At 27.6% G+C, this 19,027-nt stretch overlaps 1 protein-coding gene and 1 non-coding gene across 2 annotated transcripts in view; one reads left to right on the forward strand and one right to left on the reverse strand.

The window, feature by feature from the left end:
* The window catches only part of LOC107495555 (BTB/POZ domain-containing protein NPY1), a 6,061-nt gene extending 4,674 nt beyond the window's left edge, over positions 1-1,387 (reverse strand). The window contains exons 1-2 of the mRNA XM_016116697.3: positions 378-1,387; positions 141-268 (exon numbers count right to left, since the gene is read on the reverse strand). Of these exons, the coding sequence (XP_015972183.1) occupies positions 141-202 (62 nt within the window). The 5' untranslated portion in view covers positions 203-268; positions 378-1,387. The remainder of the gene's footprint in view (positions 1-140; positions 269-377) is intronic.
* A 6,115-nt stretch (positions 1,388-7,502) lies between these two features.
* On the forward strand, positions 7,503-7,575 carry TRNAA-UGC (transfer RNA alanine (anticodon UGC)). The gene has a single exon. It is a non-coding gene; the product is annotated as a tRNA-Ala (tRNA).
* Positions 7,576-19,027: the final 11,452 nt, after the last annotated feature.

Here is a 19,027-nt window from a genome sequence, read left to right on the forward strand (position 1 = left end):
TTTTTTCCAATAAAAATTATCTAAAAGAAACCACACACATATGAAAAAATACCAAGAAATTAACAATGGCTTATTAAGCTGAGTGAGAAATGAAGAAGAAACAAACAAAATAGAATAAGAAGAAGAAACTTTCTCATCACCTGACAGATTTTCCATCAGCTTTAAGGGCATCAGGCTTTGATCCCAACTTCATAAACTTCATTTTCTTTTTCCTTTTCTTTTCTCTCTCTCTTTGGCTTTCTCCTTCAAACTAAACCGTTACAACCACCTAAAAAACAAAAATTGCAGGCAAAATGACAATTACACACCTCAGATTCCTACACGAACAAAAAAAACAACAACAAAAAGAAGCTACCAAGAAGAAGAAGAAGAAGAACCATGTAAGTAACACGTTGTGGCTCTTTACTCTTCACAGCAACATCAACACTTGACGAAGACCGTATTTCACGTTTTGCATTGATGATAATGTTGACGAATACACCAACAGCTATAGCTAGTGGTCACGAATATAAGAAAAAAAATGAATAAAAGAAAATAAAATATTGCAAAAGGTCGAAGGTGGTGGTGAGTAACAAGGTAGTTGGGGAAAGAGAGAGGAGCAGTTATTATTATGACTTGATGGACAGAAGAAAAGAAAAACGTGTTGTTATCGGAAATATGGAAATTGAATCGAATTGAATGTTTTGTGTTCATTCATGCACACAGAAAAGAAGCAGAAGGAGAAGAAGAAAGAGAAAACTGGCGTCAGAATGAAAAATGAAGAAGAAGGTGTCAGAGTGAAAAATGAATATAAATATTAAGAGAAAAATGGTTTGGTTTTTTTGGGCAGTAAGTGAATGGTGGTAATATCGCCGCCTTTGGTTAGAGAAAAGAAAAAGAAACGAGGGGTGATTCGGGGCGCAAATCTCAAAAGAAAGAGTTAATTGAAATTGTTGTGTAGGTAAAATGAATTTGAATTTATTTAGGGGAGTGAGATATAGTAGTAGTGGTAGTGTAGTAGTGGTTAGTGGGATTTTTGTGTGTGTGATGATGGGGGTGGTGTTGTAGCAGTGTGTGTGTTCTGACGCACTTGTCGTGGCTCCAAACGCCTCTTGCTGTGGACTTTGCAGGATAAAGTAAAAGGGAAGGGGAGAGAGAGAGAGAGACAGAGAGACAGAGCAGGGAGAGGTTTTAATTTTTGAGTAGAGGGAGTAGGGGACTATGTCACTGACAGGGTGGCTCAGACCAGACGAGAACACTTTTTCCATTCATATTTTCTCTATTATTTTCTTGGGTGAATTTCAGGTGTTTATGGTATATCAGTATTCCACTAATTGTACTGCTCACTTTCTGAGATTAGCAAATTTGCGTCTTCATCAATTTCGCAACTGGAAATGAGACATTCTTAGTAGGGCTGTGCGCAAATCGGGTTTGATATGATATAGATCCATATATATATATCGGGTCTATTTGTTAGATTCAAATTCGGTCTTAAATTCGATAAAATTTATACACTTTTGAGCTATAATTATATCGGATAAAAATTGGGTGGCCGTTAACATTATATTACATTGATACTTTTTTGTAAATTAGCATGTAAAAATATATAAATTTCTAAGACTCCAACTATTATTTGATATGGTAAAATTCACTTAAAAAAATATAACAAAAATCAACTATTCTCTAAAATTAAAGCTTAACCATAATCAATACTAATATTGTCTAATAACACCAAATATTTAAATCAATATAAATAATACAATATTATACAATAGTATAAAATCTTATGCATTTTAAACATAAAATATTAACTTATAGTCTTATATATAATGACTAATAACACAAAATATTAAGGTTTACAATACTTAAATTTCACATAATAATTACCATCATCCATCACTAATAACACAAAATATTAATTGTGTACGATGACCGGGCCACTGGGCCGATTTCGAGTGACCCGAGCTATGGCCCAAACCCGACCCAAAATAATAATCGAGTCTATTTTTGAGACCCTTACCCAACCCTAAACCCGATGAAATCACACCAAATTAGTCCCTAAAGTATTCGGGACCGGGTCGGATCTTCGAGTCGGACCGAACCATGCACACCCCTAATTCTTAGTTTTATAGTGTAGTTTTATTTTTTTGTCATTATTTTTAATCATGAGCTCAATTTTTTTAATCTAACCATCTAACAACATATTTTTAGGGATAAAATACATAAACAAACCAAATAAAAATTAATATTATATAATAATCCTAAATACAATAACGTTACATTATTGTTCCGATTATGTTTTTATATAAATCGAATCTATTAATTTCGATTTACACTTTCTCAAGATAAATCGAATTAATAAAATTAAAATTAAGAGAAATATATAAATCAAATTATATAGGTTCAATTTAGTATGCCTAACATAGTAAAACAATAAAATGACTAGCACATAGTAAATCGAATGGATTTAATTCAATTTAGAGGCAATGTACACGGTAGTTAAATCAAATGTATTGCTTTGATTTATTTTCAATACACCTATATATATAATTCGAATTGAATTGTTTCGAAATACAATTCACAATCTTTTCCACCACCAAAACGCATCCTAGAGAAAAAAAAAGTTAGGCAACAACACCACAAAATTTAAAACTGCACACATGAAGGATGACCCGAATTATATCTATCGCTTGAATAAAGTTGTCTATAATACTGATGGTATTAATGAAATGGTTAATGAATACTTTTTTTAAAGATAAATTACAAATGTTATTAATATTAAGCCGCTTAGAATATTTGTTTATAAATGTTAGTTAGAAATTAGAATTTTTTAACTATAAATAGTGGTTAGAATAGTGATTATAAATATCTGTTAGTTAGAGTATTGAGTAGAAGACCTGTTAAAATTTATGTTATAAATGTTATATTAAGTAGTGAAAATAGTATAGTTGAAATTTAATTTAAGGGTACCCTTAATTTAACTCGAAAGTGTAAGTAATAACAATAATTGAGGATGTGGTATGTTTTACATTAATTATTTTCTGTTAGAATTTTTTGCGTTAGGTCCATTTAGATTTAGGTCGGATTTTTTTTTTTTTGCTTGTAAGATTATTTGTTTGGATTTAGGGCTTTTTTTATTAAGACATGCATTATTTAATATTCATTTAGTGAACAATTTTGTTATGGTTCTTAGAAAGAACCAACATCTCTTGAGTCTGTTCGAATTAGCCTCATCTATAGTAGTCTGGATCCTAGTAATCCTGAAACGTCCTTTAGAAGCACGTCTCTTGATAAGATCGAGTATGACTGTCGGACTATCGTATGGTGGATAAAATTCCTCAGGGATTGGAGGTGTGAATTTCATCTAATAGACATTAAACATCGAGTTAAGGTGATACACCTCATGAACATAGGTTGCCCAACTCATATGTGAGTATGCACAGCATGCTAAGGCATGGCGACATAGATAATGAAGTGTCTAAAAATATCCACAATCACATGTCTGGTTCCTGAGGGACACTCTGTAAGAGTTAACTGAAAAGCTACCAGTCGGAGTGGTCTCAACCATACTAAACTCATAATTATCTCTATCATACAAAGTCACCGTGAAACACCTTGAAGCTTTCAAATTAGCATCTACTGCCTTCATTAAATGCTGACTAAATTGCTGTTCGATTTCTAATTGTGCCTCTACCTCTCTCTCCTTCCGAACAAATAACTCGGCCAATCCTCCGTAGGTGAATTTTAGCAACGAACAAACTAGAAGGTTCCTTACACCTTTTAGTATGGAGTTTACACACTCGGAGATGTTAATAGTCATATGCCTGAATATCCACCTTCATCTCGATACTGAGTCCATTACTCATATTCAATCCTGTTCGCTCAGCCACATATTGCAAGGTCTTCAGCGAAAAAATGTCAAACTAGTAGTCAAACTCGATCTCAGTCTTGACATAAGCAGCATTCACTAAAAATTTCTGTGCATCCTTGCCCTTAAAACTCAGGACGAAATTTGCCGTCACATGTCGGATACAAAATGTCCAGTAGGCATTAGGTGGACGCCAACCGCCATCAGGAGTCTCCAAAGCAGCCTTGATTCTGTTGTGCTATTCAATATAACGAGATTACCCGGCTGAGGTGTTATGTGCTACCGAATGTGAGATAGAAAGAACGACCACGACTCCGTATTCTCACCCTCCACAAGTGTGAATGCAATAGGAATGTTGTTGGAATCGTCGTCCTGAGCAATTGCAACAAGCAATGTACCCCATATTTACTGTACAAGTGGGTCCCATTAATACTAACCAACAGCTTACAATGTTTGAAAGACTTGATATACGGTGAAAAAGTCCAAAAAAGCTAATGGAAATAAGCTGATGACTTATCGACTTGTCCACCAACTCGCACAGGGCTCGTTTTCATTGCTGCAATACTACCTGACATCATTATCTGCACACCCAGTACCCATATCGGCAACTCATTATACAACTCTTTTCAATCTCTGTAAATCTATGCAATGGACTTCTGCTTAGCCAACCAAACCCTCCTGTAAGTCGGTCTGAATCCAAAATGTGCATCTGTCGCATTTTGTAGTACCTTGATCGACATGGCAGCAGTAGCTCTAATCATAGTTAGTATGAAAGCCAATATAATATGATAATCAAGCATCATGTGATCGCTAGATATCGACGTGGTCAAACAAATATTTGGTTCATTGTACCGTCTTACCTCCAAAATACCGTTTTGTTGGCTAAGAGTGATCTGAATCAACTATGTGTAATCATTGCCAAAATCCTTACGCTTCTCACGGTACTTGCAATGATCATATATTTAGCACTTTGTATTCAACCCCACGACAAATGCTATAAGTCTTCACGCTTAAGACAACCTCCTCTTTATCCTAAAAATGTTGACAAACTTGGAACTTAGCTAGACCTCCTGTATCCTGTATATCATTGGACCCAAATCCAGAAGCTACTCTCGATAATCCTTGATGTGTCGTGGCCTCCAAATCTAAAGTTGAAAAGTGTGGGGGATACTATTGAGTTCCTAAACTAGCTAGAGGTTCCCCCACTATCAACTGAAATACTCCTCGCTATATCATCATCACTATCATCAACAATTGTGGCGGGCTCCACATCATCATCATCCCACAGTACATCTTCGACACCATCTGGTGCTCCACCCTCCCTAGAAACTGGGATCATAACAGGAGTATCGACCATCACAATAGCAATAGCAAGCTCATCGAAGGGTCGAGTATCAACTATTTGTCCTTCAATATCGCAGTTTAGATCAGCTATAAAGGATAGAGATATAACCAAAACTACTTCAGGTGCAATGACAGGCACAGATGATAAGCCACCAAGAGGTATTGAACTAGAGACGGTTGGCGTTGCTAAAGATTGAGAATTCTGGTTCGATCATCCCGAATTACAAACCACATCTCCGAACTTGGCCAATATCTCAGGAGTCCTTATCTCGAAAATTTGACGACAACAGTGGAACAAAACTTGCAAATCTTTGTCAATGTCTATGACGAAAGAATTGTACTTCACACCTTCACGTACTATAGAAATAGGAATTTTATAGAATAACTTCTCCACCTGTTTCATGCCTGCAGTCCTAATTTTTGGATTATAGTATTCCAAAACTTAATGAAACTCATAGAAGGTTTGATAAAAATACTCAACGGATCCTTATTAATAAATTTTATTCCATTTCGCATTTAATTTTTTTTTAAATCGACTCTTTATAGTACACAAGAATTAAAAAACTATTATCACTAGGTATTGTGAGTCCCACTATGATAAGGATTTCATGTTTAATTCATATTTATATACGTAAGTATAATAGTAAATCGAATTAATCTCTCTCTCCCTCTCTCTATCTATCTATCTATCGAATTATTATGATTCAATTTAGCTACGTTTTCCCACATGAAGTAAATCGAATGTAATTGTTTTAATTTACACCATGCAACGCTTTATTTAGGTAAATCGAATCCATTAGTTAATATCGATTTATGTATTTCAATGCTAAATTGAATTGAGTAAATTTGATTTACATAAATGATGGAGTAAATTTGATTTACATTGAAAAAAGGTAAATCGAGTTAATTTGTTTCGATTTATATAATTTTATTGTCAAAATTGGACATAGATGTAACGTTATTGTATTTAGAACTATTATGTAATATTAATTTTCGTTTGCTTTGTTTATATGTTTTATCCTATTTTTAACTTATATTTTTAAATATTAATGCCTAACTATTAGTTAAAAACAATAAATTTTATCAATCATCTTACATTTTTTTGTATTTTTTAACATTTAGATTTTTTCTGTTTCACAAAATACTTAGTTTATTTATACTAGTTAAGAAGTCTTAGTGCATTTTTCACATTTGAACAAATATTAAATAGTATATTAATAAAATTATTAAATTATATTTAAATTTATTAATGATCAAAATTCATTTTGAGATATCCGAAACTAATAAATTTATATAATATTAGGAAATGTTATATAATATTATAAATTTGTAACTTTAAACTAATTTATAAAAAATACAGACTTGAAAGATATGATAAAGAAAACCACGACTGATATTATTACTTTATTAATTATTTTTCGTAATAATTGAAGCATAATAATTATTCCCTTTCATCATAATTTATGCAACCATATAAGTGGTTCTCACTTCTCAGATGAAATTAAACATGCATAAGCAACTGCTTCAACGTGCGGTCCGCTTGAAAATCAACAAGCACTGATGATATTGCACTAACTAAAATGGTGGATACTCTTGTGATCCCATATTCCTACAAAAATAGAATTATAAATTATTAAATAGTTTAATATATTTGATTAATTATATTTAACTAATTATCTGAAAATTTAAAATGTCATTTTTATCTGAGTATTCTCCAACTAAAATAGATGCAACTCCATAAGTTGAACAAACTATATATCAATATAAATAATACACAGAAAAAATGAGATTTTTTTTTTCAGAAATAAAATAAAAAAATTTTATATTTCTCCAAACACCATTTTTAAATTTTAATTCTCTAAATACGATTTTTTTTAGAACAAGTTTGTCGCACTCTCAACGAACTCTATAAAAATGATAGAATTCGCTTTATTCCCGCAAAGTAAACTCTCTTAAAAAATCATTGAAAAAGTCATGCTTGTTGTCAGTGTATTTTTGTGTATTTTATATATTATTTGTAGATCTTATACTATTTAGAGATAATGATAATTGATTAAAAATGTGAGGTTTAAAATATTTGAATGGAGTTCGTCAGGATAAAGCTAATTCTATAATTTTTATAGAGTTAGGGGAACAACAAACTTGCTCTAAACAAAAAGATGTATTTATAGAATTAAAGTTTAAAAGTGGTGTTCGAAAAAATATATATATTTTTTTATTTTATTTCTGAATGATGCTGAAACTAAACTGCCGATATACATGTCTAAATTAAACCTTTTGATAAACCATAACATGCTTTAACTGCTCGTCGGGGGATGTAGCTCAAATGGTAGAGCGCTCGCTTTGCATGCGAGAGGCACGGGGTTCGATCCCCCGCATCTCCATTTTATATGTTTAAAACTGGCATCATCTCATTCCTAATTTTTAAAAAAAAAATTGCTTTATGTGTTCTGTTAAGTGTTAACTGAGGATGCTGAAATTAAATTGTCCTTCTTTCTTTTATTGATAGCTAACAAAAATGGATTTTATTTTTTCTAATAGTAAAAATGTTTACCTTTTTAAAATAAAACAAATTAATTAAAGTTTTTTCATTTATATTTTACGTCATTTTCTAAAGAAACGTGTCTAACTTAAACTAAATATGATACAACACCTATTTGTGATAGGAGCGAAAAAGCAAGCATCTTTTTCTCAAATCACTATATGCTATAAATTAAATGGACCCCTAATTATTATTATTGATCATACTAACTGTGGACTTGTTAACTTGCGCTGCTATCCCATGTTCGGGAACGATGCTATTAACAGAATTATAGTTTTCAATTATTATTCTCAGGACCACACAGAATTTTGGTGTCTCTTCGTACATAAATAAGAATACATTGATTTTCTGTCCCAACACCAATAATTTCGTTCACAAACAATAATAATAATAATGATCATATAAAAAGTTTCTATGATAGATTTTGATAACTCAGAAAAATCTCAAAGCACTACTCATCATTTATATTTAGATTATATGAATAATCGTTTTCTTAAAAAGCTAAGGTAGCAAAGGGCAATTAAAACGGTACATAAGGACCACAATCCTAGCAATATATATGGTCCTCAAATATAGCACATGCATCTGATGAAGACTAATTAAAATAAATACATATAAATACTTGGTATAACAAGCCAAAAGATTAATTAATAATTAAAATATATCAAGTAAAAAAATGTAACCGAATATATATTGATATTTTGTTTTTGAAAATAAATAACATAAATGAATAAAAGATTAAATGTAAATTATGAAACAAAGGTATGTGAACAAAAAAAGTATGAGTCAATTACTTTAAATTTTTTATGAGAAAAAATGTTAATAATGATTGAAGTTAATGACACTACGGATACACTTTGTGCTAAATAATGTGTGAGGCGACTTATAGTAAGAAATTAAAGCAAACAACAAGCTAAGTGAGGGGTAAAGAAAATGATAAGTATGTAGGACTAATTAATAAAGGTTTATTATGCTTTGCTCTCAATTATTTTATTGTTCTTAATTTGTATGATATTAATATTTAAGTTATAAATTATATAAATTGGATACAGATGGTTCATTTTCATGGCATTGTTATATATATATGTTAAATAAGCTTTTATTATATATAGGTAAGATTTATTTTTTAAATCATAGCTTTATGATCTAACTTAGCTGCGCTTGTGAGTTTTAATTGATTTTTTTTTTTTTGTTTTTTACGGTATCTCTTAGTCCGATAGGCTAAGAATTAATCTGCTGTGATATTGAACTCCATTTAAGAGTTTGTCGATGACCAATAAATTTTAATTGACTTTAACTTATTAAAAATTTAAAATACACTTATATTATCAATAAATCAATCTCAATTCTAATAAGTAGTTAGGTAACTAACCAATGAATAATAACTCAAATGACATAATTTTTTCATACTCAATTAAGAGGTTGTGAATTTAAGTCTTCTATATTTGGTTTAAAAAAAAAAAAGTAGTTGGGTAGCTATATATGTTAATTTGTTCTCGATTCACCCATTTTGAATTCATGTATACAAGTATTATTTATGAAGCTAAACTTATTATTTTAGATAACTATACGAATCCATTTAAATTAATTTATTTGTCTACTTAAATAAATATTAAAAATTTAAATTTTATTTTATATATACAATAATTTAATTAATATTACTTTTTTTAAATAGAATTTTAATATACTACAAATTAATTTTTATCTTATTAAATACGATTGAAAAATACGGTAAAAAAAATACTAAATACATATACCACATATCAATACCCTAATTTCAAGCCGATAAACTTCTGAACCAACAAATTACTTCTAAACCAACAATAATTTGTCGGTTTTAATGTCCGGCAACTTATTTTGTCTATCTGACCCTTACTTAAAAGGATTAATGAGATAACTATATATTACAGCAACCCAATTTTATTATCTTAGTTATTTTATTTGTAAGACAAAATGTATTTACTTAATCAAGACACGTATATCTTTGGTGAATGGTGAGGGATCATGGCATAAGTGGCGTTCACATGGGTCCACAAAATCCTCTAATCATAAGTTTGGTGAATGCTGATATATATACTATGCCATCTCGTGCTCATCCAATATGGTATCTCATATCATATTATATTATATTATTATTCTTATAAAGTTCTCTGGGTGCAAAATAAGAAAGGGTGCCATTTCTCTTTCTCTTTCTCTTTTCTAAATCATAATTGGTATCAGCAAGTCCAAAAGTGGCGTTAATATAGGTAGCATAAATGCATGATGACACGATAACTTGTAGTTAATTATGTCCAAAAGCTAAGTTAAAAGCTTAATTTAGATTTTTTTTTAAGATAAGGACATTTGAATTTGTGATTTTTAAGTGAGTATGGAGATATTATATTATTTAAGTTATAATTTATTGACAAAAATAATAAAATAGTTGTTTGATATAAAAATTGTTCATATATATGTACCTATTACTCAATAGAATAAAACTCACGCTTTTTCTAGAGAAAAGTAAAATAAAAATAAATAAAAATCTGAAAATCTGAATAGGTCCCATAGACACGTGTGCCTTTGATTTCAAGAAAAAAAATTGTAAATTGCATCATTTTGCAGTAAAATATCCAATCAGAACTAAACACGTCATCTTATTGATTCTCTAAGGGGTGCAACATAGCAAGAAAACGAGTAAATGTGTGAATATGTCAACCTTGGAAATTGTAATTGCCTAATTGGGGTGATTTTGGTATTAAATCTAGATATCATTGAATTTGTATACAGATTTGCAACATATTGCAAGAATTTTAATCAATAATTCAATCGACTTGTTTTATATGGATTGAGTAAAAAGAATAAATAAGTTCTCACTTCGGATTCATTTCTATAGTAATTAGTAATTACATAGATTTTTATCCAAAATGAATTAAATTCGAAGTCACTAAGTGATACGAATTTGTATTAAGAACTAAAGAGAATTAGAAATAATCAGAGAAAATTAAAAAAAAATTAGAATTAGAGTAAAAAAAAGAAAATAGAATTTTTAATTATATCATATCTATCTCATATTATTACATCATACTTTTATTTATAGTATAATTCTCTAATTAAGTTAGTTCAATATTAATTCTATTACTAAGCTAGCACAAAAAAAATGTAGTTGTCAAATTTTTTTAATATGAAAGAAGATTTAAAATTTTAAATGACGTCTTGTTTATTTAAAGAAAATTAATTTTAGACAATTTTTTACTTGCAAGTTTATGGACCTAGGGCTTTAAATACCGAAAAATTCTTTAAGAATGAGATCCGACTCTATTTAAAAAATAAAATAAAAAATTTATAGGTTAAAGTATAATTTTTTGTTCGTAAAATTTGTTAAAAATTAAAAAAATAATTTTAATTTTTTTTAGTTTTGTCTCTAAAACTTTTTATTTGTATTAAATATATCACTGATAATTAAATTTTTAAAAAATTTAGAACCAATTCAATAATAATCCATAATAACTATATATGATTTATTTATATTGAAAGCTGTTCTTGTGAAATTATTGCTAAATTGATCCTAATTTTTTAAAACATCAGCCATCAAATATATATTTGATATAAATCGAAAACTTTTAGAACAAAATTGAAACAAAATAAAATTTAAGAATATTTTTAAAACTTTTAACAAATTTCATTAATTTTAAATTATTTATTTAAAAATTATTTAAATTTATAAATTTAATTGAATAATTTTATAAATTTTTTTCCATCATAAATATAATATACCACATATTTTATGGGACAATTCACCTAAATAAAATAAATGAATCAAATATTTACCCAAATACAACAATTGAAAAGTGACTACTTAGTTGCCCTATTTTTTATTCTATGTAAACCATAGAATCCCTTTCAATTTTTACAAAAATATGTAAACTGTAGTATCCCTTCCACAGTTTATGAAAGAAAAAATGTGTGCTAATACCCCTTCGATGATTTACAAAGAAAAAATTGTGTGCATAAAACGTGGTATTCCTTCCACAGTTTACAAAGAAAAAAATGTGAGCACAAACTGTGGTACCCCTTCCACAGTTTATGAAGAGCTATATATATACATAATCCGCAAAACCGAACGACGGATTATATTGTTGAGTGTTAGAGTTGTTGGAGGTGAGAGCATTTGGGAGAGAATCCGGAGGCATCGAGACTCTGGCGTGGTGGGGTCATGGAAAACCAAGATCGCATGTATAGATTAAACGGCGTTGCTCACGTGGCCGACAACATCAACCAAGATGTTAGTTTTTTATATGCTAAAATTTCATTAGTAAGGAGTTATTTTTTTTTGTTTAATTTATGTGTTAAAATGTTATGTGTGCTTTGTGTAATTTGTAAATAATTTATAGTATAATGATTTGTACGTTAAATTTTTATTAGTATCGAATTAATTTTTTCGATAATGAACCAATTTTTTCGTTAATGAACCGTATTTTTTTTTTAATTTGATGTGTGTCGAATTAATTTTTTCGTCAATGAATCATATATTTTTAAAAATTTGATTAATGTCGAAATAATTTTTTCTTCCACATGTTACAGCGGTGTATTTATAGTGTTAGGAGAGAATTCACCCACTTACTCCCAAATACTTCAAGCTTCTACGATATGTTGTTCTTTAGATCTGATAACGTATTCGATATACTGATAAATTCACTTAAAGGTTCTATGTCAATGAACTTCACACCGTATCTCTTGTTTTTATGAATTTTTTTAGACCAATGCACTAGTATTAGAAAATTTTCTTCCTCACTTGTCATTGTAAAAATGATACTCTTCTATACAATTAATTTTCTATATATAAAGCTTTTAATCCTCATAAACCGTGAAAGGAATAAAATAGATTATGTATGCATGCTTATTATTCATAAATTATGAAAGGAGTGTCACTGTTTATATATTTTTTACATTTTTCAGAAGAGATACCACGATTTATATATTTTTGTAAAATGTGAAAGAAATTTCACGATTTACATAAAATAAAAATAAAATAAATAAGTAATCTGTTTTTAATTGTTACATTTAAGTAAATATTTAGTCCATTTATTTTATTTAGGTAAATTATCTTATTTTATTTACCTTGATACGGTGAGGACAGCCCCATCCGTGATGATTATGGCAATGTGCAAGGTCATATAAACAATTATATAAAGGCATAAGAAGAACATCATTACACATTGTAAAAACTAGAAACTGTCATAATGGCCTAGTTACCTATTTAAATTTTTTCTATAGTAAAATAATCAATTAATGATACACATAAATTAGATTACCATATTTCAAAATAATTCTGGTAAGGAGTATAAATAAGGCTAATGTTAAATTTGATAATTAAAAAAAAGAATTTAAATTAAATCTTTTAAAATAAAAAATTAATAAAATACTAAAGTGAGAGACTAATTACTATTAATTTTATAACTTCTACAAAATATATAGGTAAGTTCTGTGGTAACTATGTTTTGTGGTGGTTAATAGGTTAAAACTAACTATAGTTGACTGACCGATAAAACTAAGGACTTGTTTTGGTGAGTTTTTAAGAAAAGATCTTTTTTTAAGTTATCTTTTTTTAGTAAAATCTTATAAAAAGTAAAAGTAATTTTATGTTTGGGTACCTTATGCAAAAAAAAATTTTTATCTATCAATTATGTTTGGATATAAAAAATATATTTTTTTTGTTTATTTAATACATGAAAAACATCTTTTTTTTTAAAAAGGATCTTTTAAAAAAAATGTAAATTACAGCTTCTCAATAAATTACAGCTTCTCAAAAAAGATATTTTTTATTTTTTTAGTGTTTTTACTTTTACTCTTAGAAATTTGTTAAATACTCTAAAAGATAAAAAAAATTCATTAAAAAATATCTTTTTTTTATCATAATAATAATGACCAAACAAGCACTAAGACATATGGATGAAAAAATTAGTTATTGTATGATTAATTTCAAAAAAAATATGGTAAGTGAAGGAATATTACCACAATGACAGAATGGTAATTACACGTCCTAGACCATTTTTTGATGGATTGGGCCTCGAATGAAATGGACAATAAACAAAAAATTGAAATTATAATGGTATATTCCAAAAAATGTGTCAAAGTGAAAGGAAATAGTAATTGGATCCAGTGAATTAAATAGTTAGAACTGGTCTTGACCAAAAAAAAAAAAAGTTAGAACTGGTTAAAAGAAAAAAGGGATGATGCAAAATAAAGTAGTCAGCATTATATCCAGTATGAAAATTTGGGGAAGTCACGGTGCTGTTGGAGCTTAGGGTCATATTGTTAAAATTTAAAATTTGAAATTAAAAATTTTGAAATTTAAAATTTGATATAAAATAATTAAATAGAAGTTTTTAAGTTTAGAGTAATATGTGAAGTAATTTTTATTATTTATTTTTATTGGGTTAAATAATCAGCCCATTATATATATATTATTATTAAAATTTTTTATTGTCTTTCTAGCAAAATTCATGTTATAATGTCTAATCCTCAAGATTCTATCGTAAACAATAATTATTATCATTTGTATCAATAATAAAGTAAAAATATAAATTAAAATGAAGAAAATTGCTACTATTGTTAATATTTGTAAAAACGAAATCTTAAATGGTGAAGTGTAAAAATCTATACTAGATTTATACAATTGTAAGTCTTTAACATTTTTTTTTTAAAAAAAAAGAGTAAATTCTCACTCAGTTGGTGAACTTTAAAATTTAAATAATTAAGTTAATTATTATAAATGCTAACTATAGAATAATTTTATTATTTTTTAATCTATGATACATTACTTATATTTTATAGATGTTTTAATAACCATAAAAAGACGTAAGAAAATAATTGTTGTAACTTGAAATCAAAGAATTTTGTACTAAATACTAGAAAGGTAACGAAATTAAATTTTATGAGAGAAATTGAAAATCATAAACTAATATTATTACAAATAATATTCAATTAATTATAAATTACTTAATTAATAAATAGAAGAATTACATATCCTTTATTTGCATCCATTTTTTTTTTGACCAAAATAAATTTTAATCTTTGTAGTTAAATATAAACCCTCTTTTTCAATTAGTGAACCCAATTTATATAATTAAATCAACTATTGTAAATGCTAATCATAACATGACTCCTTTATTTCTTTATCTACAATATATTACTTACATTTCATATATGCTATGAAAACAATTAAAATAAAAGAAAAAGATTGTTATAACTAACAAAATTTTTAAATGATAAAAAAGTTATATCTACTTTGATATATTATAGAACTGATTGTTTTATTTTAGAGATTAATAACGGAATTAAATTACATGTGAGAGAAATCTTCATATATTGTTAGACTTAAAAATTATTTAAAAGGATAAATTGATTTTATTATTAAAAAAATTAAATAATTTAGATATAAAAAATATTATGAATTATATATACTACTGTAGATCATAAATCATCAATCCTACATTCTAAACCTTTAACTTAATGACTCTTATATTTAGTTGGGTAAAATATATTTTTTATTTTTGAAGTTTGGTGAAAATTTTAAAAATATTTTTAAGTTTTATTTTGTTTTAATTTTATTCTAAAATTTTTTTATTTGTATCAAATATCCTTTCGATGGCTAAATTTTTAAAAAAGTTAAGACTAATCTAACAATGATGCATGAAAATTATGCTTGATTTATTTGTATTGAGAGGTTATTTTTATGAAATTATTGTTAAATTGGCCTTAAATTTTTTAAAAAATTAGTCATTAAAGGTATATTTGATACAAATAAAAAAATTTTGGAATAAAATTAAAACAAAATAAAACTTAAAAATATTTTTAAAATTTTTGTCAAACTTTAGGGACAAAAAATATACTTTATTCTATTTAATTTATTATAATCGATAATATTTTTAAATAATTAAATCTTTCAATCTAAATATCAATACCTACAGCAGCGTAAACACTAACTTTAGTACCATTATTGGTTGCAAACACAAATCTTTTAAGTTCAACCGTCTCCAAATTTAATGTGTTAACAACATTTTATCTTTAAAAAAACAAAAACAAAAACTTTATAATAACTTTAAAACTATCTTTTCTAAAAAAAAAGGAGCTTTCTCTCAATATACAAGGGAAAAAAAATTCTAAACAACTCCTGATTAATTAGAAAAATAACGAAGTCTTCAATAATTTTTTTTAAATTTTTTATATTTATTTTTATGAGACTGATTAATCTTTCTGTTAATATTTTTTATTAAAAACCAATTAGGATTAACAAATTTTTTTAGTAAGAATCTCGTTGTCTTTTAAGGATAATTATCAAAACCGTTTAGTTTTTATTTTATTTTTCTATTGCCTTTTTTAAGTACATTAGTTAATTTTATTGTGTAAAACTAAGAAATATTAATGATTTTTAACTTATATATATTTATAAAAATTAAGAAATATTCTCCACATCCAAGTTCATCCAAGCAATTTTAAGTTACGCGCTTTTTTCACTTTCTTCTTTCCTCACGCTTCTTTTCTTCTTCTCTTCTCTTCTCCTCTACGCTTCTTCTTTTTCTTCTTCTCACTCGTTTACGCACGGAACGTCTTCTTCTTCATCTTCTTTTTCGCATTCCTCTTCCTCCTCATTCTTCTCCTTCTTTTTCACGTTTCTTCTTTTTCACGTTTTTCTCCTTCTTTTGTTGTTGTTGCTGGCTAGCTGCTGTATTTTTTTTATTTTTTCCTCCTTCTCTCCTTGGTGAAAAAGCAATAGAAGATGAGAATGAAGAGTTTTGAATTGTGCAGAATAGAGATGAACCGAAGATGTTATTATGGTGAAACAATTATATAGTACTAAATGAATGAAACATTATCCATTATAGAAATTCAAATTCGAACAGCTTTCTGCATAATGAAGCGAACACATACTCATGATGAAACAATTGTATAGTACTGAATGAACGAAACATAATTTATTATATAAAATCAAATTCAAACAGCTTTATGCATAATGAACCGAGCACGTACTCATAGTGAAACAATTGTATAATACTGAATGTACGAAATATAATTTATTATATAAAATCAAATTCGAAACACCTCTCTCTACAATTTAGAGATTATCAATTCAATTCAGATTTAGAACACCTGTGTCTATTCAATTCAATTCAGTTCAATTTAGTAATTGTATTCCATTCAATTCGATTGAAAAAATAATCCATTAGCAAAATGTTGGTGTTGTTGGTGATGACGACAACAAAAGAGGAAAAGAAGAAGAAGAGGAGAAGGAGGAGGAAAAACAAAAGAAGAATCTGCGCAAAAAAGAAGAAGGAGGAGGACGAGAAGGTATACGTGAATTTGAAAGAAGAAAGAGATGACGTATGCGTGTATTTGAAAGAATAAGAAGAAGAAGCGCGGGGAGGAGAAGAAGATAAAGCGCGTGTAATGGCGCTCTTTTAATAAGAGTGATTTTTGTTGGTGTTGGACTTACTTAGATAAAACTTGGATGAAAAAATATTTGGATGTGTAACATAGCCCTTTAAATAAAGGATATTTAGTGATTAACATGTTATATAAGTATATTTTGAACAAAGATCATTAATAGAGAAACTAACCAATTTCACAAAATTAAATATTTTTATTACTAATAAAATTAAATAATTTAGATATGAAAATATTATTAAATTATATATATACTTTTTAAATTTTAAATCTTAAATTCTTAATTTAATAACTTTTAAATTTAATTTATTATAATTCCTAATATCTGAATACTCAAACCTTTTAATTTAAATTCTTTTGACTACACCATGAATATTAATTCTAATACATTGTTGTTTACATGGAACCTTAAGCATTAGGTGTTACAATATTTTACTTTTATTTTTGTGCAGTACAGTGGATACAATGCTTATTACTTTATTTTGCATAAATTCCTTTTTTTTATACCACATTCTAACCATTTAATTTACTGGATGTCCAATTACTATTTTCTTTTATTTTGATACATATTTTTGAAATATTTCACTCTAATTTCTCTTTTTTTATTGTCCATTTTATTCAAGGTCCAATTCATTAAAAAAATGATTCTAAAAGCTGTAATTACTATTTTACCATTATAGTAATATTTTTTGGGTTACTGCGTTTACTTTAAAGTTAATCATATATTAATTATTCTTTTCATCCATGTGTCCTAATTTTATTAGTCTTAGTCAATTATAGTCAGCTTTAGCCATCAAAAAACATGGTTACCACAGAAGTCACCAAATATATTTTTTACTATCTTAATTTAAGAATAATTAACTTCTTATTTTATTATTTTATTAACTTTCTCATTTTAAAAAACTCTAATATAAAAATTATATGTGAATCCAATGGATTTATGAAACGATTCAATAAATAATTTAGTGTATAAATCATATAAATGCGAGTCAAATAAATCTTTTTATTAATTTTTTATGAAATCCTAAAATTATTGGTGTTCTAAAGTGTTACATAGAATTAGATTAGACTTTAAATTTGGATGTGGAGTTCAAACACCTTAGTTGAGAGTTTTACTTGTTCATCGGAATAGAAATTTTTCTGATATTATCGTCTAAATGATGGTAGAAGTACTTGTAAGAAGTTTTGACGCTTAAGTTGTCAAATTTTAATATATTTAAAGTAAAATTGGATTGAAAAAAATATATGAATGTTAGAATATTTATAAAATTATAGATAAAATTTGGTCATTCTTTAAGAATGACTACAGATGATCATAAGTGATTATTTTTTTATAGAGTAAATAATTATCTCCATATTTGAGATAATTATCTTCAGCCCACCTTTTACTGTCAAAACAAAAGGCTTATTTTGTTGCATGTCATTGTCCTATTCTCCCAAGTTTTCTACCATTCAGTCATCCTCTCTTGGGATTAAAGACATATCTCCTGAATATTTCTTACCCTCACCCTCCTTTTCGATTTTCTTTACACTTATTTGTAGTTGATCCTGCTCTTGCCATGAAGGATAACGTGGATCATGGGCTCTAGAGTGTCCGTCGCGGATAAAATTGCCCCCCATTCAACCAAAATCGATGGAACAGTGGATAAGATGTATGGAGAGAAAATAGAGAGAATTTTTACAGTAATAGTATTTTTTTTGTTTTTTCTTTTGCAATTCTGTCGTTATATGCTTCTCTAATCCCTCCTATATTTAGGGTTTTTATTACTCTTGTAACATGTTTAATTTTATTTCAGTTGGGTCTTCAATGAATTCAGACTTTTAAATTCCAAAAACAAAGGAAAAGAAAAACGAAAGAAGATAGATACCCA

Source organism: Arachis duranensis, chromosome 6 (genome assembly GCF_000817695.3).
Source record: "Arachis duranensis cultivar V14167 chromosome 6, aradu.V14167.gnm2.J7QH, whole genome shotgun sequence".
Lineage (NCBI taxonomy): Eukaryota > Viridiplantae > Streptophyta > Magnoliopsida > Fabales > Fabaceae > Arachis > Arachis duranensis.